Source organism: Sitodiplosis mosellana, unplaced genomic scaffold (genome assembly GCF_009176505.1).
Source record: "Sitodiplosis mosellana isolate CC-2019 unplaced genomic scaffold, AAFC_SMos_1.0 Smas_scaffold_6226, whole genome shotgun sequence".
In the NCBI taxonomy this organism is placed as follows: domain Eukaryota; kingdom Metazoa; phylum Arthropoda; class Insecta; order Diptera; family Cecidomyiidae; genus Sitodiplosis; species Sitodiplosis mosellana.
This window is the reverse complement of record NW_022601467.1, coordinates 6,022,620-6,048,948: the sequence shown is the minus strand read 5'-3', so window position 1 is coordinate 6,048,948 and position 26,329 is coordinate 6,022,620. Positions and strand designations below refer to the sequence as shown.

Here is a 26,329-nt window from a genome sequence, read left to right as displayed (position 1 = left end):
ACTGCCATGGTATGGGTGATTGTGAGACGTGTGACTCGGCATTTGGTGATATTCTTGCATTCGAAACGAATACAGCTGCTAGTGATGCTCTCAATAATAATGCAACCGTTTCGCATCGGCCACGCTTGGACAGTTGGCATTCGGCAAATTCAAGGAAGAGTGCATACTTTTCCACCACGGAAAGTATTTATCAAAGTGTAGCCGATCAAATATCCGAGTATGGCAGCGAAACGGACGATGATCATACAAAGCATCCAAATCAAATGTACGGGCCAGCATCAACAATACCAGCACTAACGGCACCCGTACCAACCGATTGGACCACTGAAACGGGTGAATTTATTATGGTACATGCTGCCTATCAATCACATATCGCAAGCGGTTGCCAATTGGCACCGTTGTCACAACTCAACGATGGCATCATTTGGATGATGGTGATTCGAGCCGGTGCATCGCGACAGGAGATTTTCAAATTTTTAATAGGCATGAGCTCTGGTACGCACATTCCAGCCACACCAAATCAATACATCGAAATGATTCCTGTGACAGCATTTCGCATCGAACCGTCTGGAACACAAGGCCATTTCACGATTGATGGTGAACCAATCGAATATGGGCCGATACAAGCAGAAGTATTCTCCGGTATTTCACAAGTGCTAGTACCAAAACAACAGCAATAAATTAACAAATCGGCAACACCATCAACATTCGATCATTCGAATGCAGACCAATCGCGGAATCTTTCTTAAAATTAAGCCAATTCAATTCAGAATTGATTGTCGGTTGAATGACAGCATTTTCTTTTATGGACCTACTTATTATTCAAAAATGGAATTCAAAATCGGCCTCTAATCACCACATTTCGTGTGGAAAAAATTGATTGTTTTTATTTTTTTTCGGTTATTTATCCGTCATTTAAAAATGTAAAGGCACAAAATTTTCTTTTTCGAGAAAAAGTAACGCTTATCAGTAAGCATGGCATTGGAATTAGGCATTACGAACGGAAATTACCAAACGCTTTAAAAAAATCTATAAGATTGTTATTTAGATAATAATTGAATTGCAAAGAAATCATACAAGTCTTTCTACAACTACTGTAAATAAATCCGAAATGAATTACATTGTGTAATTTAAATTCTATTTTTCTTCTCCTTATTTTCTATGTGATTTCCATGCATGAAACAAAAAGGCTATGGCTACTCGAAAACATATCCACACAAAAAATGTTCTTGCCACACACACACACACATCGATTCCACTAGACAACTAAGCAATATTATTACAATCAATGTACAATAATTTAATAGACCTATTGGGTGTACAAATGAGTCTTTGCCGTTTTTTTTTAATTTTTGAATGTTTATTGTGATAAAATGGTTACTTATTTTTTATTGAAAGTATTATCCATCGCTGGCCACTACTTTTGACCACAATTCAGGCAATTTGTGGATTCCGTCCCAAAAAAATTTCTCGTCTTTCGAAGCAATCTATGTATTAACCCAATTTTTGACTTCTCCGACTGAAGAGAAGCGTGTTCCAGCAAAAGCGTTCCGCATCGATCGAAATAAGTGGTAATCGGAAGGAGCGAAGTCTGGGCTATACGGCGGATGGGGCAAAACTTCCCATCCGCTATTTTCCAAATAGTTTTTAACCGATTTCTCAATATGTGGTCGAGCATTGCCATGATGGAAAATGAAGACTCGTGTCTGGTCTCCCATTCTGGCCGTTTTTCTGCAATTGCCCGCTTCAAACGCATCAATTATTTTCGGTAGATATATTAAATGTTTTTTTTCTATTTTTTTTCTCTTTCTTTTTTTTCAATGCTTTTAATCGATGCGAAAAGGCTTGTTGAGTCACTCCCAATGCTAGTGCAAGTTCCGCTTACGCTTGGCACGAGTCTTGGTCGAGCAATCTCTCCAATTCTTCATCTTCAAAATTTTCGGGCCGCCAGGACGTTCTTTGTCTTCGATATCAAAATCACCACTTTTGAAGCGTTCAAACCATACACGACACGTTCTTTCGGCCATACAGGCTTCGCCGTAAACTTCTACGAGCATTCGATGTGCTTCAGTTGCTGTTTTCTTCGAATTAAAAAAGAAAAGTAACACTTCCCGCAAATGATGTTTTTTAGGCACAAATTCGGACATTTTCACGCTCTGAAAAATTTACGATGTTGATGGGAATTCACAAATGTAATGATGAGGAGTTGTTGACAAATGTCTAAGCTTCCGATATGACGTTTCTGATATGTGACTTTTGCCCAGCATTTACTGCTGACGCCATCTTTTGACAAACGGCAAAGACTCATTTGTACACCCAATAAATGAAACCGAATGAAAGAAAAGACAGAAATTATGGACAAGTCACAAGAACAATATTCATCTACAATCTACATTACTTATATATATATATATTATTGCACTAAAATACACAAAATCGATTGGTCCACAACAAACTTTCAGTATATACTTAATTCATTAAATAAAAAAGTTCGCTTCAAATTCCCTTTTTGCGCTAAAAGTATTTACATTCTGATTCAAGAGTATTTACATTTCGATCATTTCGTACTAATGCTTCACTCAAAAATTTGCATATTCAAACGGTAAAAATGGACACTCAAACAAAGACAGAAATAAAGCGGATCGAATGAAATTCTATCGAGAAAACTGTATGCTTTATTCTTTCAGACATTGAATTGTAAATTGATGAAATGTTATACATTTCATTTGTTGGTGGTGATAGTGATTAAGCATTAGGTGGGTAATTAACAAAAAAATAAAATGGTAAAGAAAAATGAAGTTAAAAGAAGTTTTCTTTGTGGAATTTGTGCCGTTAGCAGTGATTGAATTTGTGTGAATACATGGATTATTCTGAGACTTTTTGGCCGTAACCGATTCCAGCATATAAATAACAATGGTTTGTGTACACTTTCAACGGAATAAATTGTAGTGGTGACATCTAGCGATAGCTGGTATGCATCATATCGAATAGGTGTGATAGGTAAGCTACAAAAAATCACGTAGGCCACTTGACTGCCACTTCGTCAATCGACATGGTCAATGCGAATTTTGGCCAATGAATGACTGCACAAACGATTGCTTTTGATGGGTATTCCCCAGATGATATGATTTCACGCACAGAAAAAAAAATGAATCAGAATCCATGGAGCAAAATGCATTCATCGAATAGGCAACTGTAGACGCTACTGACAGCGTCAACAAAGATGAACTAAAAACGCTAAAATTGAAGTTTTATGACGCTCATGAGCGAAAGAGACGACCAGATGTGGTCGACAAGGATCGCTCAATGTGCACAATGCATTTTTGAAGGTTCGACGTATGTGGAGATTTTCGGAGCGCCGCTATAGGTTTGTTATTTATACACACGTACTTCACAGATAAATAACATCAAAATCCAACCAATTTTTTTTTGCGCTGTCGCATAAAATTAGAATTAAATAAAACAAAAACAATCGTAGGAGCCACAAATTAGCTATTGATTATGGAACCATTTACGTGTTTTATGGTATGTATATTGGATGAGAAATCATTTTTGTGAATTTCGTTTGTGTTTTTTACCATTTTTGGTTAGTGGTTGGGTAACCTCACTTTACTCGTACGGATTTAGCCGTCATTCCCAACATCATCATCATCATCATCATCAAAATATATACAAAAGTGAATTGCATCCCCAGATCACAGATGAAAAAAAAGAGAAAAGAAAATAGACACAGTTATCGAGGAGGAAAGAAATGTTCCATTGTTGCCTTCATTTTGGTGTGATTTTATAAACAAAACCGTGCAAAGTGTTGTTCGCGAAGTGGCAATCACTTCTATCGATTCAGTGAATGGCCCAATGCAATTTTAATTATTGGAAATGTTATATAATGTAATTGTTGTTGCCGTTGTGTGTCATCAATCGCAATTTCTTTTGCGACCGAGTTTACTTTAAAACTATACGTGTTTCATTTCATCTGCCACATTGTGTGTTATGTGTTTGTTTATTTTTATTCTGTCTATCTCTGTGTCTTCTTCTTCTGCTAGGATGTTGACAGCTCTCGATCCTACATTAACGATTTGTATAGCGACGATGATAACAATAAAATCCAGGATTCGTTAATTTATCTAAAAAATATCGTCATCGGTAGTGATAAACAGAAAACAATAGTCATTACACAAGGGATTGTACCCAGACTTATGTTTTTATTGTCACAAGATAGTACACCGCTACCAATTCGATATGATGCAGCCATCGTTCTTGGTGAGTATGACACCCGACGATGCGTCATGTGCAAAGAGAGAGTGAGAATTAAGTGGTTTTGTGAGCTAATTTACATTTTCCCATCGAAATTTCGTTGTGCAGGTTCACTTTCAAAGGGTTCCGACGATAATGTGCGATCATTGATTGAGGCTGGCCTTATACAAGTTCTATTGAAAATAGTAACTAACCTAAACGCTGATAAGCATCTCATGGAGATTTGCTTGTGTGTAGTTCGTTCGATTTATGAACATCCATTTGCACCCAAAGAAATCATTAATACCACGTCAACACTAAGCTATTTGATTGGTAAGTTTAATAAAACACACGTTTCATTTACAATTGTGTGTGTGTTTCTTTTTTCTAATTGGAAAATCTCGATAATATTCGCATTTGGCGCGCATTGCAAAATAGGTTTGGCATCACCAGAGAACACGATCCAATGTCAGGCATGTGTGGCGAATATTTTGGTTCCAATTTGTCATAATTCGATCGATCAGAAGATGCTGTGTAAGGCCGGTGCAATCCCATTATTAGCTCGTTTGATAACAACACGATACACGATACTGCAAATACCTGCACTCAAGTGTTTGGCGGCAATGTGCTTTACAAATAAATACGTTTCCGATATAGTGTGTGTAACAAAGTGAGTAGCATTCCATGGCCCAATCGGTTTCAATCTACATTTCGATTAACCCAAATATTTCATGTGTCGTTGTTTCAGTCACGAAGAACGATCGATTCCGGACATTTTGAGCACGTTGACATCACGAGCGAGGATTCCTGAGATCCAAATAGCGGCAGCGCGTTGCTTAACCTATATCCATCGTTCGGGTTCATTGAGTTCGACTGATTCACGAATCGTTTACAAAACTTTACCGTGTTTGGCTCGGCTTTGTACAGAAGAATTTGAAGAGAATATCCGGGCAACGGCCGCCGAAACGCTGGCCTATTTGGCCGAAATCGATTCCGAACTACAACGACTCGCCGCAATAAGCAATCATTTAATCAATTCATTAAGCAATCTATTGCAATGCTCAAATCCTGCACCGCGTCAAGGCGCATTCCGATGCTTTGCATCGCTCGGCGCAAATGATGAGGAAATACGGAAGCGCATCATCGAAAAGGACGGTATCATGGAAGAGGTGCTTGCTGGTCTTGGTGATCCGTGTGCCGATGTTCGATTGGCGGCCGTTCGTTGTTTGCACTCGCTGTCACGGTCGGTGCAACAATTGCGTACGACATTTCAGGACCACCTAGTTTGGCGACCGCTAATGGCACTCTCCTCTGGTTCACCATCCAACGAACTGTTGACCGTAGTAACATCGACCATTTGTAACTTATTGTTAGAATTCTCACCGGCCAAAGAACCCATGGTTGAACTAGGCGCCATCGAATTACTGTGTCAACTTACACAGAATTCCGAGCTAGCGCTACGACTGAACGGCGTTTGGGCACTCATGAACATGACCTTTCAAACAGAGGAACATATTAAAACCAAAATTATTAATACACTCGGCACTGATAGGATATTTCAATTACTCAACGATTCGGATACGGGCGTGATTATGAAAACATTGGGACTGTTGCGGAATCTGATGAGCAAATCGACCGACATAGATAACATAATGTCAGGGCACTCGGATCAACTAATGCACATGGTGTGTGTTGGAATGTTTTTTTCTCTTTGACTTTTGGATTTTTTTGTTTTTTGATGAATTTTTAACACTTTTCTGATGGCCCAATTTTGGTACTCTTTACTTTGATACAGATTATCACGGTGCTTGAGTCGCCACACACTCCCGAAATCAAAGAACAAGCCTTGTGTATTATAGGAAATATAGCTGCTGGCGCCGGTATTACTGACTATGTCATGGAGAATGAACGGATTTTGAAAAAATTATTCGATTTTATTGTAAGTCCACACTAAGCATCATCGAAATTTAATTCAAAATTTTATCTGTTGATCGTTGAAAATTATTTGTTCAAAAAATAATTCATTATTAATTACCGTAATCAATACCATCTTGGTGATTTTCTCATCCCATCGCAGAATCACAAGGATGTGAAACTTCAGGAAGGTGCAATGTTTGCAATAAAAAATCTCATTGAGAAAAGTGATTTGAATACACCGCAGCGGTTATCCCGATTACAAGAGCTTGGGATCATTGAAGAGTTGGATAAATATCTAAATTCAACATCCAGAGAATCATCAAGGTCTTCCGAAGAGTGAGTATTGCTGCTGTCTTTTTTCAATCAAAAAATATTTCATGTAATCGGAGAAAAATAGTTTTAACTTGGGATTTCCCCTTTACCTTTCTTCTTCGAAGATTCAATGATCATTTTTGAATGTTGAATTAACGTAATTTATTGTTGTTTTTTTTTCATTCAAAATTTCAGTATTCGCGCCATGATTCGGCGAATTAAGAGTTATTCATCGTAAATGTTGAATCGAATTTGACCAGTGGATTCGAGCAATTGCAGAGTAATAATGCAGTCAAAACAATATGAACGTCAGACAGAATGAGCTGTTCAAAGGAAGCGGGCATTTTTTTTTTAGCCGAATAGATTTTGATATATCTGTTTAGCATTGAATCTACATCCGACTTTATGTCATCAAAAAACCTTGCACATCATGTCATTTTTCAAAAAGAAAAACAAAAATCACGCCAGTTTACTGGAATTTCGTTGCTAGTGAAATCTTTTCTATAAATTCATTCAGAAGAACAAAGAGAGAAACAAACAAACATAAAAACAAACGTGAAATAAAAACAAATCATTCATAACACTAAGCTCATCTAGTGCATCGGTCAAAGCCAATTTAACCACTAAACAATTTCATCTTTTCATGGTGTATATACAGAAATTACACAAACACAAAATCGCATGTCTCATTTTTTTTTGTATCAATCATTTCATATTGCTTTGTTGTTGATAAATATTTTCCATAACGTTTTTTCTGCAATTATTATTTTTAAAAAAATCAAAATTTATAAAATTTATCAAAAGAATTACAAAAAAAGAGGTTAATGTTATTATAAAAAAAAATATCACTAAAAATTGAATCGAAAAAAAAAATGATAAAAAGAAATAAATATGACATTAATAGACGTTTATAGTAGTACCTATTATTTATTTATTGAAAAATCGAAAAAGAACAAAAAAAACTTTTCTTTAAACAAATTCGAAACATTATGTGTTTTGCTGGAAAACTCGAAATAAAAAAAAGAAGTAAAAAAAAACATTTGCGAAGGAAACAGAATAAAACGCATTTGGTGTATGTTTTATTTGTCTATGTTGTTCACAAAACTTGTTTGTTTTCGAGAAAATGCTACAACATTGTCTAATTAAGAAATAAACTGTTTTGTTTTTGTTTTTAGCCCGCCAACAACTCAAACCTAAGGTAAAATGACTTTGGCGGGCAAATGAAATGTGTGAGAGATGATGAAGTAAATGATTCTCCTTTTTTTTCTTCTCTGGATGGATTTAATATGACCCTAATACTTGAAATAAATGTTGCCACACTGCGATGATGCAGGCAATGAGATTCGTTATTCATTTTTATTTTCTTTTTCTCTTCGCTTTTTCCAATAAAACGTCGCAACTTATCGTTGTTCAGCATCACTTATATCAAATGAAGGGTACATCAAAATCAAATTGCTTACAAAATAAATGTCTCACTTAAAAATAATCACTTTGCTTTCAGTTGCGACCAAAGAAAAATGGCTCGGACAATGTTGGGTTGGTTGGTGTGTATGTGTGTGTAAGTGTCGTGTGCATCGTTGTTTTTAGTTTCTTGTTTGCCTCATAAAATGTCGTCTAAAAGTGGAAGTTGATGAGTGCGATTTTGGCGACAGCAAAATTTTCTTCTTGTCATTTTGGTTTAGTTTACTTTGTTTTTTGTTGCTCCGAACAAAATGAACATTCAATTTAACATCGAAAATTGATTTACACGAATAAAATTCGAAAAAAAAAACATTTAGATTTTACACGAGGAAGGACTTTGTCAAATATCTAATTAAATTTTTAAAATTATTTCTGTTAGTTATTAACTAGAAATTTGGCTAATTAATTTGATTTGATTATCTCTGGTTGCTGGTATCCCTAGTTTTCTTATTCTTCAACATAAATCTTTTCCTATGACAACATCATCACAATTTCGGAATGTAAATGGACCGAATGGTACTACCATCATATTGGTAGTTGACTCGTCTTTGGTTTTCTGGCCGGCCGTGCTCAGATTTAGTTGCATTTCACATTGGCAATTTGTTGCATTTTCAGTTGCGCATAGATGCTGCCCTTGGCCAAACCGGCACTTGGCCCTTTGCACAATTCACTCTTTGAACCTTGTGCTTGAATTAATCGATTCGAACGCAATGTTGGATCGGTTCCTTTGGCAAGACTTCGAGTTCCCTTGCATATCTCGGAATTGGCTCCATTCCATGCAATGTAATCGGCTCTGTGGAAATGGATTTTAATCAAAATTTGATGACATTTAACTTTTTTCAATACGAAGGTGATTTGTTTTCTACTCACAGTAATAAATCTTCATTTGGCCCCTTTGCTGCCTTTACACTCGGGCCCATGGATAGTTTATTGTTATTCCATGGAGATTTGAATGTTGGCTTACTATCCGATTCGCTATTGTCTATGCTGTCGCTTGAGATAGGTGTAGCCGGGATTGTTGGCCTGTCACAAATGGATCGACAATTATTACTTTTCAATATTCCAACTAACGTCTACAAGCATACATAAGATTAATGCCTAAATTTTTGAATCAAAAGTCAAAAATCTCAACTTTCCTCCTGTATGCAGCTCAGACCAAACTCAAAATGCAACAAATCTCAATATCTTTTCATGAGTGTCGACTGAATGAGTGTAATGAATTTTCGATAAAGCATTTCTGAATTGAGATTTGTTTGTGTTGTTCTGTGTACAACGGCAAAATTCAAATCACTATATCAATAAAAACAAAAATCAATAAGCAACATGGTATAAGCATGATTTCCATTGATACGTATGAATTCAATGAATTGAAAGCATAATTTCAATAGAAGAACCCATCGAAATGCACAGTGATTCATGCATTCATTGTTCATCAAAGAAATTGATTCACTGAACATTTCGTTGAGCCCGTAAAAACAATATCGCTAGAAATACACAGACTGAGGGAGGGAGAGGGAGAACACCAAACTAAAACTATAAACAACAAAAGGAAGAAAGAGAACAGAAATAAGCATTTGGTTTTTCCATACTTTGCATGATCTGATTTAGCCTTAAAGCGACAGCGATACATCTTGGCATTGGTTGGAGTGATTGCAAGGTCGGATGGTGATGATAATGATTCCGGCGACGATTTCGACGTGCTTTTAACTTTAACGCATTGATCGGAATTATTTTCATCATCCTGTGCTAAAGTGCTTTTTGTATCGTCTTTTGGAATTGCGGTGGATAAAGTTGTGCTTTCACTGCGGCTGCATATATTCCGTATGTACAAAATAATAACAATGCAATGTGAATGTGTGAATGTGTGAACGTGAGAAATGTATGTACAAAATAACGCTTTTGAATGCCCGCGCCGAACAAATTTATATATATGATGCCCTCGATACCCTCGAGACATTCGCAAATAGAATCGGTGACAAATGAAGTGGCTTGGATTACTTTATATGTGTGATTAAGAGATGATTTATCGCAATCGACAAACCTCCCGGAAAATTTCCACAACAAAAATGTTCACAACATAAGTTCATCGATAGATCGGTTTAACTTCGTACCATCTGTCCGATATATGGTCGAACAGATTCCGAAATTGCTAACAAACAATTTGAGGCGTAACATTAATTAAATGATTAGTATTAGATATGATTAGATAGACAATAAAATCAAGCAAATTGAATTTATGAAGATTTATTTATTATGTTGTTATAACAAGCGCGCACAAAACCCCGTTCAGCCCACATGGAGTTTGATGCCACAACATGTAATGATATTAATAGATTCTCTGTTACTTCTTTGTTCCAATCGTTGAGGGAAAAATTATGACTTTTTTTCTCTCGAAATCATAAATTGTGAACGTATCAGATAGAATTGTAATGTGTTAGGTCATGTGATATTGTGCAAATAAATATGGATTTTCCCCAACGATTGAAACGGAAGCAAAAGATAGGTGTGAGAGGCTTCAAAGCGTTTTCGTACTAGCGATGCATTTGATTTATTATGATTTTGGCGATTTTATTTCGTAAATCGAACAAAAATGAATACAAAATTCATACCTTTCCTCAAGATCCACCACATCTGGGACTGATTGTGAAGTTGATTGCGGTGGAGCCGTGTCATTTTCCACCGATGCATCTTCATTCACTTCATGTTTGATCTCCTCTTTTGCAACTTTGTCATCTTGCATCACAATTTCCAAGATTTTAATTGCTTTCTCCTCCGAATAATCGACACTATCCAGCGCCATTGTAATGATTCGCCCGGCAACATCCTTGTAACGGGATTTTAGCTGATTTTTGACTGAAATTCAGGAAAAAAAATAAAATTTCGTTCATAAAATATGGATCAAGACAATCAAGGCGTATGATTAAATTTGTTAACCCACGTACTTTTCTGTTTTTCTTCATTTGATTTTAATCTTGGTTGTAGCGGAGGCGTATTTTCTCTTTCGATTCGCTCCTTTAGAACTTGCTCTTCGCGTGTACGATTTGTTGGTTTGGGTGCAGTTGTATCACGTTTTTCATAGCCCATCGACGATAGCTTTTCCGAAGCCTTTTGCACATTATTGTCAGCATTTGCTAATATATCAAGCAAAAGCATTTCTTCGGCTTTCGGATAAATACTCTTCAAGTATCTGCAAGGGAAATCACTTGTTACTTTGGCTCATCCTCGACTTAAATCAAACGACAAGTTGAACGGATTAAATAAATTCATTGTGATAAAAAAGGGTACACATAGAAATCATATATATGGACAATAATAATGAAAAATCAAAAGTGCTCATGCATTTGTTTTTTTCACACAAAACCAAAGCGAACTGAAAAAAATAGATGGCCAATCAAAAAACAGAAACAAAGAGAAAATAATATGTCAAATAAAAGCAGAACGAGAAGCGGTTAAACTCAAGTGTATTAAAGCGACTCCGACTGTGTTTTTTTTTTTGGTTGCGGAGTATGTGATTTGGAAGAATTTCACCTAAGCTTCATCTTTGGTGATGAATGTGGTTTGGGTGAGCATCGGAATCCTTCTCCAACACGTGGCGAACCATAGCTGGCACTAGCACAGCTACTTGCTGGTCGAGCTGGAATCGGACTGGCTGTTCGAGATGTTGGTGGCTCGAATCGACTCAACGGCGGAGTCATTGTAATCAACGAATGCTTTTTGCTCAACGGATGCCGTGGCAATGGTGGTGTTGAGTACGGGCCAGGCGTCGTTAAGGGATGCTTTTCCACTTGCAAAGCAGATATAACTACAGCCTCGCGATTGTAATATCTTTTGATTTTTAATTTGTCATTTATGGCAATAACGGTTATATACAGCAAAGTTTTTTTTTCAGGCAATTTTCAGTTTTCAGTTAGTTTATTCAAGAAAGAGAGCAAGAGCGGTGTAATAAGTGTGTGTGTGTGTTAAAAGCGGCAGCATTATTTTTTTTTAAAAAACATTGTGTGTTTTTGGTGTGTTGTTCGTGTGTTTGTGTATGTGTGTAAAAGAGAGAGAGATTGTTGTTAACACGATAGAAACATTTTAGTATACATAAATATATATTAGTTTGTACATGAGACTCCTGCAAAACCTCCCGAAAGACTAATCCACATCCATTGTAATCTTTCGAGGTGTTCGCATGAATCTTAATGTGAAACATCATTTAAAATGAATGAAATCATTGTAGTTGTTTTTTGTTTTGGCTGAAGCATTTTGGGAACAAACACGTGTATAGCAAATGTGAAATTGATTCAGTTGAAGTGGCAGAAATCCAATTGAAATTGAAATATGAATATGTCAGAATATTTCTTTACATCTAATCCTCCGTCGCCACAAAATCCACCTGCATCGATTACACATTTACCATTTGCTCTATATAGATACTCATATAGTAGACAATTTTTACACCGAGAAATGCTTTCAAAATATGTGTAGAGATGATGTGTATGTAAATTGAGCTAGAGTTTATTTATAATTTATGCATTGTAGTCACGTATGTAGCAGTCACACTTACTTTTTTAGCAGCAGCCGAATATGCGCATCGCTTGCCGTCGGAAACATTGTATTTATTTTGGCCACTGCGGCATCGGTGTCGGCCTGCGTAATGAATGATGTTTCTTGGTAATTTCCACAAGTGCTACCATTTTGGCTGGTTTTGTCGAAATGCTGCATGATTCTCGATATGTTTGGACTGCCCATTCGCATCACCGGTGACATTTCCTAAATCGTGACCGAAACCAATTGTTTATTCATTCATCGAGAACATTCATTGTATAACAACATATAAAATGGCAAATGTTTATGGTGGATTTAATTTTTGTGCGTATACATGAAACCAAAATACATGTCAAAGTAACGCAAAAAGTTAATTATCAACATCTACGCACAGCACAGCTCAAAGTAACGCAATCATTTGTAATGAATCGCCGTTATGAAAAAGCCTACGCAAATTAAAATTTAACGTTTCAATATCGTTGCGATTCGTTTGAAATTCTCTTGTTACAATCCCATTTTGGTCAACATGATTGAATCGATTGCTTGTTCAATCAAAATTGGGCAGTTCAGAGACGCAAAATTTGATTCCCTTGTTATTGACACAACACTTGAACCGTTCGGGTTCATTACATTTGAGTGCGTGCAACCCTTTAAATTGAACCAAGCGTAGTCAACATGAACGATAATAATGTAAAACAAAACGTAAAACAAATATATAAATATAAGATACTCCAAGATATATATAAATAGCGAGAGTGCCTGTGTCGATTGATAGCTTACCATTTTTTGTAATTTATTTGTTAATAGCGGACTGGTTGATACATTATACAGTGACGCTGTGTTCGGTGCTTGAAATGCTTGAACCGCAGGTGGATGATTATTAATGGGATATACGTGATATGGGGATCCATGCAAAGGCTGAAATTCCGTAAAACATGTCTGTTTGTACATTTACATTAATTAATACAAATTGAATTACATGTGATATGTGTGACTAACGCATTTCGACATACACACACACACACACCCACAATCACTATCAATTACTATTTCGCTTGTCGTATTCAAATCGAATTTTTTTTTTTTTGACTTAAATACACACACCCGCAACAACTTAAATTCCAGATACAAATTTTACATTCGACATAAACAATTTCCATAACAAAATTGTGTTTTTCTCAAATAACAAGAGACAGATGATTCTAAAATAAAACCCTTAAGGATTCTAGTAGAAAAATCACGTTCGTGTTCAACATTAGTTATATTTAGATATGTATACGATGGATACGATACGTGTATGTGAAAAAAAAAAATCGAATATTTCAACTCAGGTGACGTACGAATTTTTTGTTTTATTCTTGAAGGGTCATGGTCAATTATACAAGTGCTCAAAAAAAATTCAATATCGATTTAACGGATACATCAAGACAAAATGTATTGATGGCAGTGTAATAGAGACTCAAACGAAAAAAATAAAGAGAACAGGAAATAATGGGAAAATTGTATCATTTTATTTTGATTACCTGTGAACTGGTTTGCATGGGAATCGATTCGGTGGATGCATGCTCATTTTGCAGTTGCCGATATCGAATACGAGGATCTTCAAGTTGCATGGCTTTTGTCAAGTAATTGATGTAGTAGCTGCAAACAGAGAGAGAGAGAGAGAGAGAGAGAGAGAGAGAGAGAGAGAGAGAGAGGGAGAGAGAGAGAGAGAAAAAAGAGCACAACTTCAGTTAAACAAAAGAATGAAACAAGTGAACACGCCCGCCAGCGTAAAATGTTTTCATCGTTTAACAGGCTCTCGCAAAAAGTGAACGAAAAGAAGTGAAGAGCAAAAGAAAAAAAATGCAGAAGAAATAACACCACACCACCTAATTGAACGAACGATAGCAAATCACACAAGCCCTATCAAAATTCGTACTAATAAAACTGGTCGGTGTGTCTTCCTGTTGATGGCCTTCATGAAGGAAACACGGTGGCGCGGTGCTAATGCTACTTCCACTGCTATTTCTGCAGCTTCTGCTGCTGCTGCTGATGATGATGATGATATTGCCGTTACTGTTGCTGATGCAAATACACACACACACACACAGAAAGAGCACAGATGACGAATTAATTATGTCCTTGATTTAACAACAACCAAATATCATTGCACACGACATCAACTTAACGCAAACTCTACTTCGCCGAAGCACGTTCTCAATGTGATGCGATGCAATGCACAGGCACACTGCATTGCATATCTCCAAAGCCGACACACAAAAACATGCACTCACGTTCACACATCTATGGCAGGCAGGATAAGTGTTCGCAATGCTGCAAACGACACACATAGCGAGAGAGTGAACGCAAAAGAGAAGCATGCAGCACTTTTTTTCTCCGTTGTTTGTATCGTATTCTCATTTAAGTTTTAAGAGATTCTGGAGGTTTATAATTATCGCTATATCGGTGCATCGTTGACCCAATAAAGAGAATAGAAAGTGTTCCATCATTGTTCATACGGATCGTTTATCATGAATATCATCATTGAATTAAAGCGCCACTTCTTATGCAACAGAGTCATCGACGTGCCATACAGAGAGAGAGAAAAAAACGAATCTCTTTTGCAACCCCTGCGCAAAATTACTGGCGGTCGACAAGGCGACCCTTTGATGTTTTCGCTTATCATCGTGTTTGGTGACGACGTGGGAATGGATACAAAAAATTATCCGAATGAAAACGGTGGCATTCAATGTCGAAGCTGAATCGTGATTTTGTGAAAATGATTTAATTAACTTAATTGGTTTTTGTTTTTCGCCAAATCAAAATATATACAACACACATGTGGATAAATGTGTGACGGACAATTTGAATTGAGTTCATGTGTGTGTGTGTGTGTGTGTGTGTGTGTGAAGCAGCATTCAAATGAGGCACCTAAAATTGTTGCCATCGATGAATTGTTGTTGTAGTTTTTTCTTCATTCCTTTTGTTTTGCCACAAGGGAAATATGCGATTGTAAACGAAGAGAGAAATGTTTCAAGCATTTGCATAAGTGGTTTTGTCGTTGAAATCGCGGCGGGAGCACACTACAGAAGGCATTACAATGACGACAGAGAGCGTCAGCGAGAGTTATGCGTAAACATACCCTCATAAATATGACGACGACGACGACGGATAAACACTTTGCACTCAATAGAACAGTAACAGTATGTTTCGACATTTTTATTTTCTTTAAATATTTTATTATTACTTGGCAACTGGTTATTTGCGCCATTTTGGAGAATCGCTACTCCAAATTTATAGCTAGCCGATGTAACCGAACACGGTGTCAGTTTTCACAATTTGCAGAAATCCCAAATGTTAATGCGATTATACTAAACATGATAATTCAATAATAGCTTACCACTTTCCCGTTTTTATATCGTACTTGACATCCCATCCCGGTGGATACATGGATTCGGTTAAATGCAAATCGGACATAATGATTCCTTTTGCAATTTACAAATCACAAAATCAAACAAACAAAATTATTTTCTTCCCTGTTTTTTTCTTTCTTTCCTTTTTTCTCTTTGCTATCACATTTGAATGCGAACGAGACGCACAAATTTGTTTACTTTTCTCCGTCTCCGAACAATGGAATGTTCTAACTGCTTTCACTGCCAGTTGTTACTATACTGAAATGCCTATTTGACTCTACTATTTATATACACGGTGGTAGATGTATCCTTCAAATGTGAAAAGCCTGGGAAAAATCAATTTTTTTCTCTCTATTTGGTCCTGGTTTACAGTTTGAATTTACCGCAATTTCCAACGATTTCTAACGGTGCTTGTCTCATCTTCTTTGCACCAATTTTAATAAACCAATCAAACACTGTGTACAATACACAATTTTCCAGAATGCTAAATAATAATTATCTGCAACCAATTAGCAATTGACATATTGTTTGTCAATAAAATTGTAAACCAAACAATTGTCTGGTAACATCACATAAAGCACCGTTCAGCTGCGAACAGACGGTTCACTGAGATTTATTGTCATCATCCATGTCTCTCTACTACGCACACCAATACATGCGCACACATATCACGCATCTCCTTCATTTTGACTATATATATACATATGTATATATATATATATATATATACATATGTATTTGGATGAACTGTCAGAATCGCCCTCTGTGTATTCGTGTGTATGTGTACGACTACGAATGAACACTGTGAAAGATCATTACGACATTCAATTCATTTGTCATTGTTTTGGTATTTTTTTTGCTTAAATTTTTTTTCTATCTTTTCATTCCTTAGTTCTGTGAATGTGTGACGAAATTGTTTGTGTTTTTCGATTTGTTTCGTTTAATTTTCTTCCATTAATCGGTTATTTTAATGGTGTGATTGATCGGTGCATTGGTTTAAATTGAAAAATCCAAAGTGCCGTTGGTAAATTTGGTTCCGAAAAAACAGCAGTGCAGAGCAGAGTGCCCATAAGAAATGGAAGATATTTTTCATTGGTGCCGTGAAGGCAATTCGATACAAGTGCGATTGTGGTTGGACGATGTTGAGCATGATATGAACCAAGGGTAAAACCATATTAATATTTCCATATCAATTTCCACACGGCATTTTGGGAAAATTTATTGAATTTTCTTTGTTCATTACACACATACACGATTCGTGTATTATGTGCCATAAATGGCATGCAAAACTATACGTCACACCCATATCTTCAACATAAATACTATGTGGGATGATAGTTTTTCATTTCGATGAAAATGCGATACATTAGCAAATATTGAACGGTGCTGTGATCGCGATTAACTGTATTCATGCCATATGTTTGGTTTTTTCCGAATTGAATTGTGAAAATGAACTTGTTTCCGAATGAAAGCCAATTAATTAATTTTGTTTTGCAGTGATGATCATGGATTCAGTCCATTGCATTGGTTGGCCAAAGAAGGTCACACCAAATTGGTCGAAATGCTTCTGCAGCGCGGAGCTCGAGTAAATGCCACCAACATGGGAGACGATATCCCATTGCATTTGGCTGTTGCACATGGCCATTTGGATATTGTGTTGCTGGTAGGTGGATTCTTTTCTGATCTTTGTGACATTTCTCTCGATTTTGGTGGAAAAAAAAACTACCCAATTTAATGGAAAATCTAATAAAATTCCATTTATTCCAGTTGCTGAAGTATAAATCCGATGTGAACACCACCAATGAGCATGGCAATTCACCATTACATTATGCTTGTTTCTGGGGCTATCAAGGCATTGCTGAGGAGCTCGTCAATCATGGTGCTCTTGTTTCGATTGCCAATAAGGACGGCGACACGCCATTGGACAAAGCCAAACCATTGCTGGCAAAACGTTTGCACGATTTGGCCATTGAAAGTGGACAAGAATTGAAGAAGATCAGTTTCAAAGATCAAAGTTGGCTTGGGCTTAAAACACGTTCGCGTGACGCTACTCTGTCCCGTTATAAGGGAATCAATATTCGTGATTTGGAACTACACACCAAACTTGCAGCCACACCATCCGGTGACACTTGGAGAGGACGCTGGCAAAAGAATGACATTGTGGCGAAGATTTTGTCGGTTCGCGATTGCAATGCACGTATTTCACGTGATTTCGATGAAGAGTTCCCAAAACTTCGTATATTTTCACATCCAAACATTCTGCCAGTCATCGGAGCCTGTAATTCACCACCAAATTTAGTCGTCATAAGTCAGGTAAATTGTCGATACTTTGAATCGAGTTTGTTGTAGATTTTTTTTCCCTGAACTGGGATCTATAGAAACAAAACTTTGGCTTAAAAATGTGATTTATTTGAAAAGAGATAGTTATTGATTGTTTATTTATTTACAGTACATGCCAAGAGGATCGTTGTACGATTTACTCCATGGTGCAGCTGGTGTTGTTGTTGATACAGCCCAAGCAGTTCGATTTGCCCTGGATATCGCCCGAGGAATGGCCTTTTTACACTCATTAGAACGCATCATACCCGAATATTATTTGAACAGTTTCCATGTTATGGTAAGTCAGAGAATGAATACAAGCACTAAGAAGATCGCTTGAAATTGTATCATTATTCCGCAGATTGACGAAGATTTAACGGCTCGTATCAATATGGGCGATGCAAAGTTTTCGTTTCAAGAGCGTGGTCGTTTGTATCAACCGGCGTGGATGTCACCGGAGGCATTGCAGAAGAAACGTGGCGATCGTAATTGGGAAGCGTGCGATATGTGGAGCTTTGCCATTTGCGTTTGGGAATTGAGCACACGAGAAATTCCATTCGGCGATTTATCACCGATGGAATGTGGTATGCGCATCGCCACTGAAGGCTTAAGATTGAAAGTACCGCCCGGCACCTCGTCATACTTCTCTAAGTTAATCAATATCTGTATGAATGAAGACCCAGGAAAGCGACCAGTCTTCGACATGATAGTGCCTATATTAGACAAAATGAAGCGATAGAATCGCACGAATTTTGTATCGCTATTGCACAAGTCAGCTCCACTCCAGGGAACATATGTTTTATTTTAAATTTTGAAACAACGACATTATTGAATGTTTGTCAGCAATGTAGCAACTAATGAAATTAATACTTAACAAATGAACTGTTGTGAATGTATTATTTTGTGCCTAAATGGTTAATCGAACTTGATTGTTGAGCATCATGATTCTAATTAACACCCAAACTAATTGAAACGAATGAAATCACTAAATGAAATTCAATATTTTATCATATTCTTCCATTTCTGAACAAAGTAAACAATTACCGCACAAGTTCTAGAGAAGAGATAACGATCAGAGAGATATATTTAATGCAGAATTAGTGCCGAAATGCAGAATGAACATTTTGCTGCCAAAATAAGTGCCTTTTACAATAAACAACTTTTATTCGAATTATTATAGATTTTTTTTTTCAATTTGTCATTTCGTTGTGTTCGGCATACAAATTTTAATATTACTTAACTTCGTTCAATGTGCCAAGAAATTATAACAATTTCAAATTGTCAAATTTTTATTTAAGTAATATAAAATGCGTTGTAAATTACTTAATCGATTGTACTAATTTTTAATCGTAAAAATATGTTGTTTTTTTCTGTCTAATTTCCCGAAATCATTTTTCAACTTTATATTTCATGCGTATATTTTATATTTTTTGAGAAAGTATTTGTTTGTTGATAAAACACGATTGAATTCAATGTGCACACGTGAATTAACATTTTATTTGGAATAAAAAGGAAAAACATGTATGCAGTGTACATTTCATCATCATTTCGATGGATTTTCTTTCTGGTTTTTTTTTTTAATAGCGATTCAAAATATTTAAATATTTGACGCGTTAGCGTCAGTAATAGAACCTGTGTTTTATATGAATTTGTGAATCATTTTAAGTATTTTTTTTTTCAATGAATCGGTTGATGTTTTTGATACATTCACCTGATTCATCGACAAAACTCAGCTGTTCAATACTATCGTTCAAGAGTCTTCTCACCGAATCTCCGCAGCCAAAAATTGACTTTTAATCTTAGTAATTTTTGAATCACATTGAAAAAAAAATTCTCAACAAAATAAGCTCCAAAAATGTTATCTACCTGATGTCGATTCTGTCTGAGACTTTATCATTCATTAAGTGAAATGAATTCGATTGATCAAAGCAAATTCCAAGTGCAATAAAAATCATCAACATATATAATCTTCCAATACTTGCGCGAATTGTACTAATTTTTATTCGTAAAATATTTGTTTATTTTTTCCGTAATTTCCTGAACTCATTTTTCGACATTATATTTTATGCATTTATATGTTTTATACATATCTTTTTAAAAAGGTAGGCCAATTTGTTATTACCTAAAAATTGAAACTTTTTTTCTGGAATAAACAGAAAGAAGTTTTTGTTTGGTTTTTCGAAATCGAATTAAAATTCCAAAGCGAAGGGCCAGTATTTGGAGTGTTGAAAATTCCACATATAGATAAAATGTTCGCCAGTGTTAAATGAGTCCATTACCTTAATTTCGTCCGGTGTTAATTTAAAATCAAACATATGAATGTTAGAGCGTAAATATTGTTCACAGACCGATTTTGGAATTGGATCAGTGCCGAGTTCTATTAAATATCTCAAACAAATCTGCGTCGCTGTTATGCTATATTTTTGTACAATTTCATTAACTCATGGTAGCGGTTTTAATGGAGATGGATGACGCAGAGGACTGTATGCGATAACAACTATATCACGTTCTCGACAAAAATCAATCATTTTTCGTTGGTTCAATGTTGGATAGCATTCGATTTGATTTGCAAACCGGTTAAATTCTACCCAAATAGTCAACAGCGTCTAACACTACTAGTTATCAAAAAAACCGTCAAGAGGGCGCCAACAGTTCCCCATTGGAATGTCCATAAGAAAGCGCTCTCTCTACGGCAAATTTCGCCATTTTTCAACAAAAAGTGTGCAGTGCTATACGCTGTTGCAAATAGTATGGCTCGCAGACCGAATAAAACTAAATTCAATTTGTCGAATGTGAATCGAAACGATGTAGTTTGTTGGCGGTTCAAATCGTGATAAGAATTTAATGCAACTTATTGTAATTAAGGTATTGGACAGTGAAACTGACATATCGCGAACGTGTTTAATTGCAACCGATAAGTGATAAAAGGCTGTAACTGTTCTTATTTGTAACATTGAATTAGATAGATATATATTGATTGGATCATTAATTAACTAGAATTCTAGGCCGAATGGCCAGTATTTGGCGTGTTTAGCATCCGAAAATTTGACGATACGTTCGTTAGTGTTCAACGAATCCATCGCTTTAATATCCTCTTTGGACAGCTTAAAGTCGAAAATGCTGATGTTTTGCAGAATACGCTCTTCGTTCGCTGACTTCGGGATCGGGACGACACCCAATTCCACCTTCAAATGAATGAAGATACGTATTAAATTACAAAGTGGACACAATAATGAATATTGATTTTCTTACCAAATATCTCAAGCAAATTTGAGCTGGTGTTTTATTGTACTTGGCCGCAATGTCTTGGACTTCCTTTCGTGCATCGAGCTGTTGCCGAGCCAATGGACAGTATGCAACCAAAACCACATCACGCTCCTTACAGAATGCCGTTAATTTTTTCTGATTATGCATGGGTGAGCATTCAACTTGATTTGAAACGGGCTTAATTCGAGACTCGTTAACCACACGATCCACTTGTTCGCTATTGAAATTCGATAGACCGATACTCTTCACCAGGCCCAAATCGACCAATTTTTCCATTGCACGCCATGTTTCCAAGTAATCGACATCGCTGTTGGTGATTACAACTTTTAATTAATGTTACACGTTCAAACCACTACATAAAGCAAACAATTTGTCCTCATAGTAATCATAAATAGAACTATCTCTTCTCCTATGTCTGTGTCGATTTGTGCAAGCAAGGGGGGAGAGAGAGAAGAGAGAAAAAAGTAGAAAGAGCAGACACTTTTCTGTGAATCGCAATGCTTTCGATTCGAACAGTTTGCGGCTGTTTCTAAGGTTTCTCAAAATTAATTCACTCTTATATCTTACATACTTTGTTTCTTGGGTTCCATCTGCATTTTTCGGCCATACGGTTTCATCGTCATGATACACAAACCCAACTGGAGCATGCATAATATACAAATCGATGTAGTCAAGTTCTAAATTCTCCAACGATTTTCGGCACGCATATTCAACACGTTCGGGCTCATGGAAAGTGCACCAAAGCTAGCAACAGTGGCAAACAAACTATATTCATTATCACGATATCATTCGAAATAACATCAAATGGTAATAAATCAATATGATAATAATTCTCCAAATTTGCACCGTGGCCCACGGTCCGTGGGTAAATTGTTGGAAAACAACTGATAATAATAAAGTCATACCTTTGAGACAACCAACATGTCTGAACGACTGATAACACCCTCAGCGATTTTATCGCGGACCGCTTCGCCCACTTCTTGTTCATTGTTGTACAAGAACGCAGTGTCCAAATGTCTATATCCGATATCAATGGCTTTCTTTATTGCCGCAATCCCTTCGCCACCTTTCAACTAAAATCAAAATGAATCGGATTAGTTATTGGCAAATTTTCGAACTGAAAAACTGTCAATTCAAAATTTGGCGATAAAAATTACAACGACACAATTTAGAAATCAAATCATTTATTGTTACCCCGTATGTGCCGAGTCCGAATGCCGGCATTTTCAATCCATTGTTCAATGTGATCGATGGAACGGTTGCCATGTTCAATATTCTTTGCGAGAAAAAAAAAACGATTGCCGAAAAAATTCCGTTGAAAATCAAAAACGATTAACGTAATAATGAAATAGCGCAAGGAATTGAGTTTCTTGTCACTGATGATATTCAATGAAGAGCAATCAAAATAATTACGCTTCGGTAACTTAAAGACGACTACTATCTGCGTAGAAAAAGTGAAACATTAAAAAGCCGCATTAATCGCCGCTGTTCCATTCGGACGACGTTCGGCAGAACAATACACACTTGCGGTTTATGTGTGTAGCATGGTTTGAGACGCCACAATACATGCACATCAATTTGATACCATGTTTACAATGTTTCCATGCACTTGTCATCTCTCTCGTTCAAATGATGTGCTATTCTAAACAAACACTAGTCGTATCATTTTAACCTAATAATTTGCCCGATAATCCATTTCATATGGATCTTCTGGCCGATCCAATTGAATGAATGGATTGAGAATATTTGATGAATTGATTCAATGGTAAATTACAATTCTTTTTTCAATAAAATTGTTCTCATTTATTGGGTAAATGATGGACTCACCGGTCACCGTGCCATCGATTCATTACTATAAGTGGAATTTAATTTATTGATATTGCAATCGCAAATAGAGGCAATATTTTCCCGGTTCTATCGACACATCAAACATGTATAAATTGATCGTTTTTATGAAATCTACCGACATTGGTTGGTGTGCGTTCAAACACAACGCAGGAATGTTCTAGTATAAAATGATGTGAACACTGAAAAAATAATACCAATAAGTCAGCAAAAGCATGTGCTCTAGATTCGTTTTTGCCGTTTCCCACCTCGTCATCGGCCGTGACGTCATGTCAGCACTCAATCCGATCGTGTTTGTATTGTGCATATATACAAGCGTACTTCGGTTATAGCAAGAGCGAAAAACCCAAAGAAACTCGGTGACTCACTTTCGTTTACACTTGACGAACCATTCTCCTTCAACGATACACAAGCACACTATCGTATAAATACGTATCTGTCATCGCTAGTAGCTTTATTTGAGAGTTTGTTTTTGATGCGTACAGCGATTTTTGGTTGTTGATTTCAAATCTGTTATTGTAAGAGAAAGGAAAAGTTTTGTAATTCCAAAGATTTTGTGTAATTTTTTGGAAGGAAAAAGAGATTTTAGTAAAAAAAAAATAATTTATTGTTTGAATATTAGTACTTCATTGAGAATAAAGCGTGATTATAATGTCTGCGGTTCCATTTGTTCAATTAAATGACGGCAATCGTATGCCTGCTCTTGGTCTTGGCACTTGTGCGGTAAGAATTTAATTGCAATTAGAAAGTAAAGCGGTTGAAAATGATCAATTTCGTGTTCTGTTTTCGAATTTTAGTCAAGTGGAAGTGAAATAGAAAAAGCAGTAAAAGATGCCATCGATGTTGGATATCGTCACATTGATACCGCTTGGGCTTATGAGAATGAACATTCCATTGGGAAAGCAGTGAGAAGCAAAATTGCCGAAGGTGCTGTTAAGCGGTCGGATATGTTTATTGTGACAAAGGTAAATTACAAGTGATTTCTTTTCAATTGTCCACCGGAGAAGAGTTTCGAAAAATAATCGCTCAGCTTGTGAATATTTTATCCATGGTTGTAATCGTTCAAACCATCTGATTTGTGTCTTTTTTTTGCAGCTATGGAACACGTTCCATGAACCACATCAAGTAGAACGAGCATGTCGTCAATCTTTGAACAATTTGCAATTGGACTATATTGATCTGTATTTGATTCATTTCCCCTTTGGTTACGCGTATAAAAATGATCACGAACAATGGCCGCGAAATCCAGATGGAACTCGTGCACTAAGGTAAAATACACAATGTTTTGTCATTCACACTGAATTCTCATATTTCGATTTAATTTCAGTAATGTCGACTTTATCGACACATGGACAGCGATGGAGCGTTTGGTTGAGTTGGGATGGGTCAAAAGTATCGGAGTATCCAATTTCAATAGTGAACAAATTGCTCGATTATTGACAGTCGCTAAGATACGTCCAGTTGTTAATCAAGTGGAGTGCTCGCCAACAATTAGCCAAAAGAAACTTACGAAATTCTGCAAAGACCGTGACATTGCCATCACTGGATTTTGCCCGTTAGGTCATCCAAGCCCAGCATCAAAAACACCAGCATTCATGTATGACGGTCGAGTTGAGGCAATCGCCGATAAATATAATAAAACGCCAGCACAAATTGGACTGAGATATTTGCACGAGCTGGGTGTTACACCAATACCGAAATCAGTACGAAAACAACGAATGATCGAGAATATGAGCATCTTTGATTTCACACTGACAAACGAAGAGAAACAGTTTATGGATTCATTCAATACAGGACAACGATTAGTTGCTATGTATGATGCTAGAAAATCACCATACTGGCCTTATGGAATTAAATTTTAAGAGATCAACTATTATTAATTTTAAAAAGATATTCACGTTTGACGCACAACGAACAAAATATTATTTATCACAAGCCTCGTTATGTATGATTTTGATCGAAGTTCCCATTTTCATTCATTTTTATGATTCAATTTCTATTACCATTTTTAAAAAAATTAAATTGTATTGTAAGCTACAACTTTTGGTTATTCTTTAGAGGAAAACGATATGCAAATGGTTGAAATAAAAAAAAAATTGAGATTTTTAGAGCGAAATGAATTTTCTGGTATTTGATAAAAGAAAACAACGATTAAAAAGTCTATTTTGAACTGAGCTGAAACCCAAAGCTAGAAAAAAATAGAAGGACGCAAATGAGTGAATTCTCCCTTACAATATAAATACGTAGTTCAATTCCTTCAGTACCGACTTTCGGTGTTCTTTGAGTAAATGATTTTGTCAAAAATAAAAATGATAATCACGATGATGCAAAGTACGTCACACGTCACAGTATGTGCGTGAACCAAATATTAAATTTCAAATATTCTCTTCGTTGCAAATGCTAAATACTGTTTAAATTAAATCTTAGGAAATAGGTAAGTGTTGCAGTTTTTTGTTACATTGAATTCTTTTTTGGATAGAAAAATTCGTGCCTAAAATAATAATGATATACATGCGAAATTCGTAACAAATGAACGACCGGTTTGAAATTTAGCTGAAACAGAGAGGATCGATAAAAACAAGTAAGTACGTATATGTCATATTGCAATGATTTTTTTTTTTCAATTTTATTCTAAAAAAAAAACTTGCACAGATTCATAGGTATAGCTATTTTCATATTTTCAAAAGTTTTTTTTCGCGAAAAAGCCTGAGTTCCTGTAGTGGCTGTCAATTTCGTAGATTTTTTTCATTGATTCGTATCTTATTCGGCAACTATTTACCTTTGCCATATGGTTTTGCGTGGTCGCTGCTATCACTTTTTTTTCATTTTATTACTTGAGCTTTAAAAAATTGAACAAAATATTGTTTATTTTAAAGAATACAAATAAAGGGTGTCCCAATAGGGACGCAAAAAGTTTTTCAATAGGGATTTCATGATGGATGCCCCGATCTGTCAAACTGGAATGTCAGTTTGAAGCGTCCATCTATAACATTTATAACCATGTCAAGATTAAGTAAAGATCAACGCGTTCAAGTCGTTAAATCCCATTA

General features: G+C 36.2%; 6 protein-coding genes across 14 annotated transcripts in view; 4 read left to right on the top strand and 2 right to left on the bottom strand.

The window, feature by feature from the left end:
• Positions 1 to 1,140, top strand: part of LOC129578909 (sphingosine kinase 2-like) — a 9,611-nt gene extending 8,471 nt beyond the window's left edge. Inside the window, 1 exon segment of the mRNA XM_055468184.1 lies at positions 1 to 1,140. This exon segment is cut by the window's left edge and continues 5 nt beyond it. Within this exon segment, the coding sequence (XP_055324159.1) occupies positions 1 to 680 (680 nt within the window). The 3' untranslated portion in view covers positions 681 to 1,140.
• A 2,124-nt stretch (positions 1,141 to 3,264) lies between these two features.
• LOC129578904 (armadillo repeat-containing protein 8-like) lies at positions 3,265 to 7,367 on the top strand. Of its 2 annotated transcripts, none has more exons than XM_055468169.1 (8): positions 3,265 to 3,525; positions 4,044 to 4,260; positions 4,363 to 4,566; positions 4,672 to 4,903; positions 4,982 to 5,918; positions 6,029 to 6,172; positions 6,311 to 6,486; positions 6,658 to 7,367. In XM_055468169.1, exons 1-8 carry the CDS (start codon positions 3,502 to 3,504, stop codon positions 6,698 to 6,700), a joined length of 1,977 nt encoding a protein of 658 aa, XP_055324144.1. In that variant the 5' UTR covers positions 3,265 to 3,501; the 3' UTR covers positions 6,701 to 7,367. The 2 variants fall into 2 exon arrangements, with proteins under 2 accessions (XP_055324144.1, XP_055324145.1); XM_055468170.1 differs by lacking the exon at positions 3,265 to 3,525 and adding an exon at positions 3,583 to 3,888.
• Positions 7,368 to 7,799: 432 nt separating this feature from the next.
• On the bottom strand, positions 7,800 to 16,451 carry LOC129578905 (uncharacterized). 8 transcript variants are annotated; one of them, XM_055468171.1, is made up of 10 exons: positions 15,836 to 16,394; positions 13,977 to 14,094; positions 13,234 to 13,392; positions 12,473 to 12,678; positions 11,452 to 11,748; positions 10,866 to 11,110; positions 10,533 to 10,776; positions 9,513 to 9,731; positions 8,794 to 8,946; positions 7,800 to 8,716 (listed from the first exon to the last, which is right to left on the bottom strand). In XM_055468171.1, the coding sequence occupies exons 1-10, from the start codon at positions 15,910 to 15,912 to the stop codon at positions 8,500 to 8,502; spliced, it is 1,935 nt and encodes a 644-aa protein (XP_055324146.1). In that variant the 5' UTR covers positions 15,913 to 16,394; the 3' UTR covers positions 7,800 to 8,499. The 8 variants fall into 8 exon arrangements, with proteins under 8 accessions (XP_055324146.1, XP_055324148.1, XP_055324149.1 ...); XM_055468173.1 differs by having other exon boundaries at positions 13,234 to 13,371; positions 15,836 to 16,390; XM_055468174.1 differs by lacking the exon at positions 15,836 to 16,394 and adding an exon at positions 14,375 to 15,805.
• Positions 16,452 to 16,486: 35 nt separating this feature from the next.
• Positions 16,487 to 19,713, top strand: LOC129578906 (integrin-linked protein kinase homolog pat-4). Its single transcript, XM_055468180.1, has 5 exons — positions 16,487 to 17,012; positions 17,346 to 17,511; positions 17,616 to 18,161; positions 18,298 to 18,465; positions 18,529 to 19,713. The coding sequence occupies exons 1-5, from the start codon at positions 16,924 to 16,926 to the stop codon at positions 18,904 to 18,906; spliced, it is 1,347 nt and encodes a 448-aa protein (XP_055324155.1). The 5' UTR covers positions 16,487 to 16,923; the 3' UTR covers positions 18,907 to 19,713.
• A 418-nt stretch (positions 19,714 to 20,131) lies between these two features.
• On the bottom strand, positions 20,132 to 22,763 carry LOC129578908 (aldo-keto reductase family 1 member B1-like). Its single transcript, XM_055468183.1, has 5 exons — positions 22,629 to 22,763; positions 22,340 to 22,507; positions 22,006 to 22,178; positions 21,420 to 21,741; positions 20,132 to 21,352 (listed from the first exon to the last, which is right to left on the bottom strand). Exons 1-5 carry the CDS (start codon positions 22,698 to 22,700, stop codon positions 21,161 to 21,163), a joined length of 927 nt encoding a protein of 308 aa, XP_055324158.1. The 5' UTR covers positions 22,701 to 22,763; the 3' UTR covers positions 20,132 to 21,160.
• Positions 22,764 to 23,483: 720 nt separating this feature from the next.
• Positions 23,484 to 25,395, top strand: LOC129578907 (aldo-keto reductase family 1 member B1-like). Its single transcript, XM_055468181.1, has 5 exons — positions 23,484 to 23,797; positions 23,902 to 24,002; positions 24,077 to 24,244; positions 24,375 to 24,547; positions 24,607 to 25,395. The coding sequence occupies exons 2-5, from the start codon at positions 23,931 to 23,933 to the stop codon at positions 25,139 to 25,141; spliced, it is 948 nt and encodes a 315-aa protein (XP_055324156.1). The 5' UTR covers positions 23,484 to 23,797; positions 23,902 to 23,930; the 3' UTR covers positions 25,142 to 25,395.
• Positions 25,396 to 26,329: the final 934 nt, after the last annotated feature.

What these genes read in the sequence shown, in the direction of transcription:
- LOC129578907 (XM_055468181.1), top strand. Translation starts at nt 23,931, where the DNA reads ATGTCTGCGGTTCCATTTGTTCAATTAAATGACGGCAATCGTATGCCT. An exon ending in TTGGTCTTGGCACTTGTGCG is followed by an intron (nt 24,003 to 24,076) that starts GTAAGAATTTAA and finishes TTCGAATTTTAG; the next exon opens with TCAAGTGGAAGTGAAATAGA. An exon ending in ATATGTTTATTGTGACAAAG is followed by an intron (nt 24,245 to 24,374) that starts GTAAATTACAAG and finishes TTTTTTTTGCAG; the next exon opens with CTATGGAACACGTTCCATGA.
- LOC129578905 (XM_055468171.1), bottom strand. Translation starts at nt 15,912, where the DNA reads ATGTCCGATTTGCATTTAACCGAATCCATGTATCCACCGGGATGGGAT. An exon ending in ATTCGGCTGCTGCTAAAAAA is followed by an intron (nt 11,749 to 12,472) that starts GTAAGTGTGACT and finishes AAAAATCAAAAG; the next exon opens with ATATTACAATCGCGAGGCTG. An exon ending in GCTAAATCAGATCATGCAAA is followed by an intron (nt 8,947 to 9,512) that starts GTATGGAAAAAC and finishes CATTTGTGACAG; the next exon opens with GCCAACAATCCCGGCTACAC.
- LOC129578906 (XM_055468180.1), top strand. Translation starts at nt 16,924, where the DNA reads ATGGAAGATATTTTTCATTGGTGCCGTGAAGGCAATTCGATACAAGTG. An exon ending in GAGCATGATATGAACCAAGG is followed by an intron (nt 17,013 to 17,345) that starts GTAAAACCATAT and finishes TTTGTTTTGCAG; the next exon opens with TGATGATCATGGATTCAGTC. An exon ending in ATTTAGTCGTCATAAGTCAG is followed by an intron (nt 18,162 to 18,297) that starts GTAAATTGTCGA and finishes ATTTATTTACAG; the next exon opens with TACATGCCAAGAGGATCGTT.
- LOC129578908 (XM_055468183.1), bottom strand. Translation starts at nt 22,700, where the DNA reads ATGGCAACCGTTCCATCGATCACATTGAACAATGGATTGAAAATGCCG. An exon ending in ACATGTTGGTTGTCTCAAAG is followed by an intron (nt 22,179 to 22,339) that starts GTATGACTTTAT and finishes CACTGTTGCTAG; the next exon opens with CTTTGGTGCACTTTCCATGA. An exon ending in GATGGAACCCAAGAAACAAA is followed by an intron (nt 21,742 to 22,005) that starts GTATGTAAGATA and finishes AATCACCAACAG; the next exon opens with CGATGTCGATTACTTGGAAA.
- LOC129578904 (XM_055468169.1), top strand. Translation starts at nt 3,502, where the DNA reads ATGGAACCATTTACGTGTTTTATG. An exon ending in TGATGCAGCCATCGTTCTTG is followed by an intron (nt 4,261 to 4,362) that starts GTGAGTATGACA and finishes TTCGTTGTGCAG; the next exon opens with GTTCACTTTCAAAGGGTTCC. An exon ending in GATATAGTGTGTGTAACAAA is followed by an intron (nt 4,904 to 4,981) that starts GTGAGTAGCATT and finishes TCGTTGTTTCAG; the next exon opens with TCACGAAGAACGATCGATTC.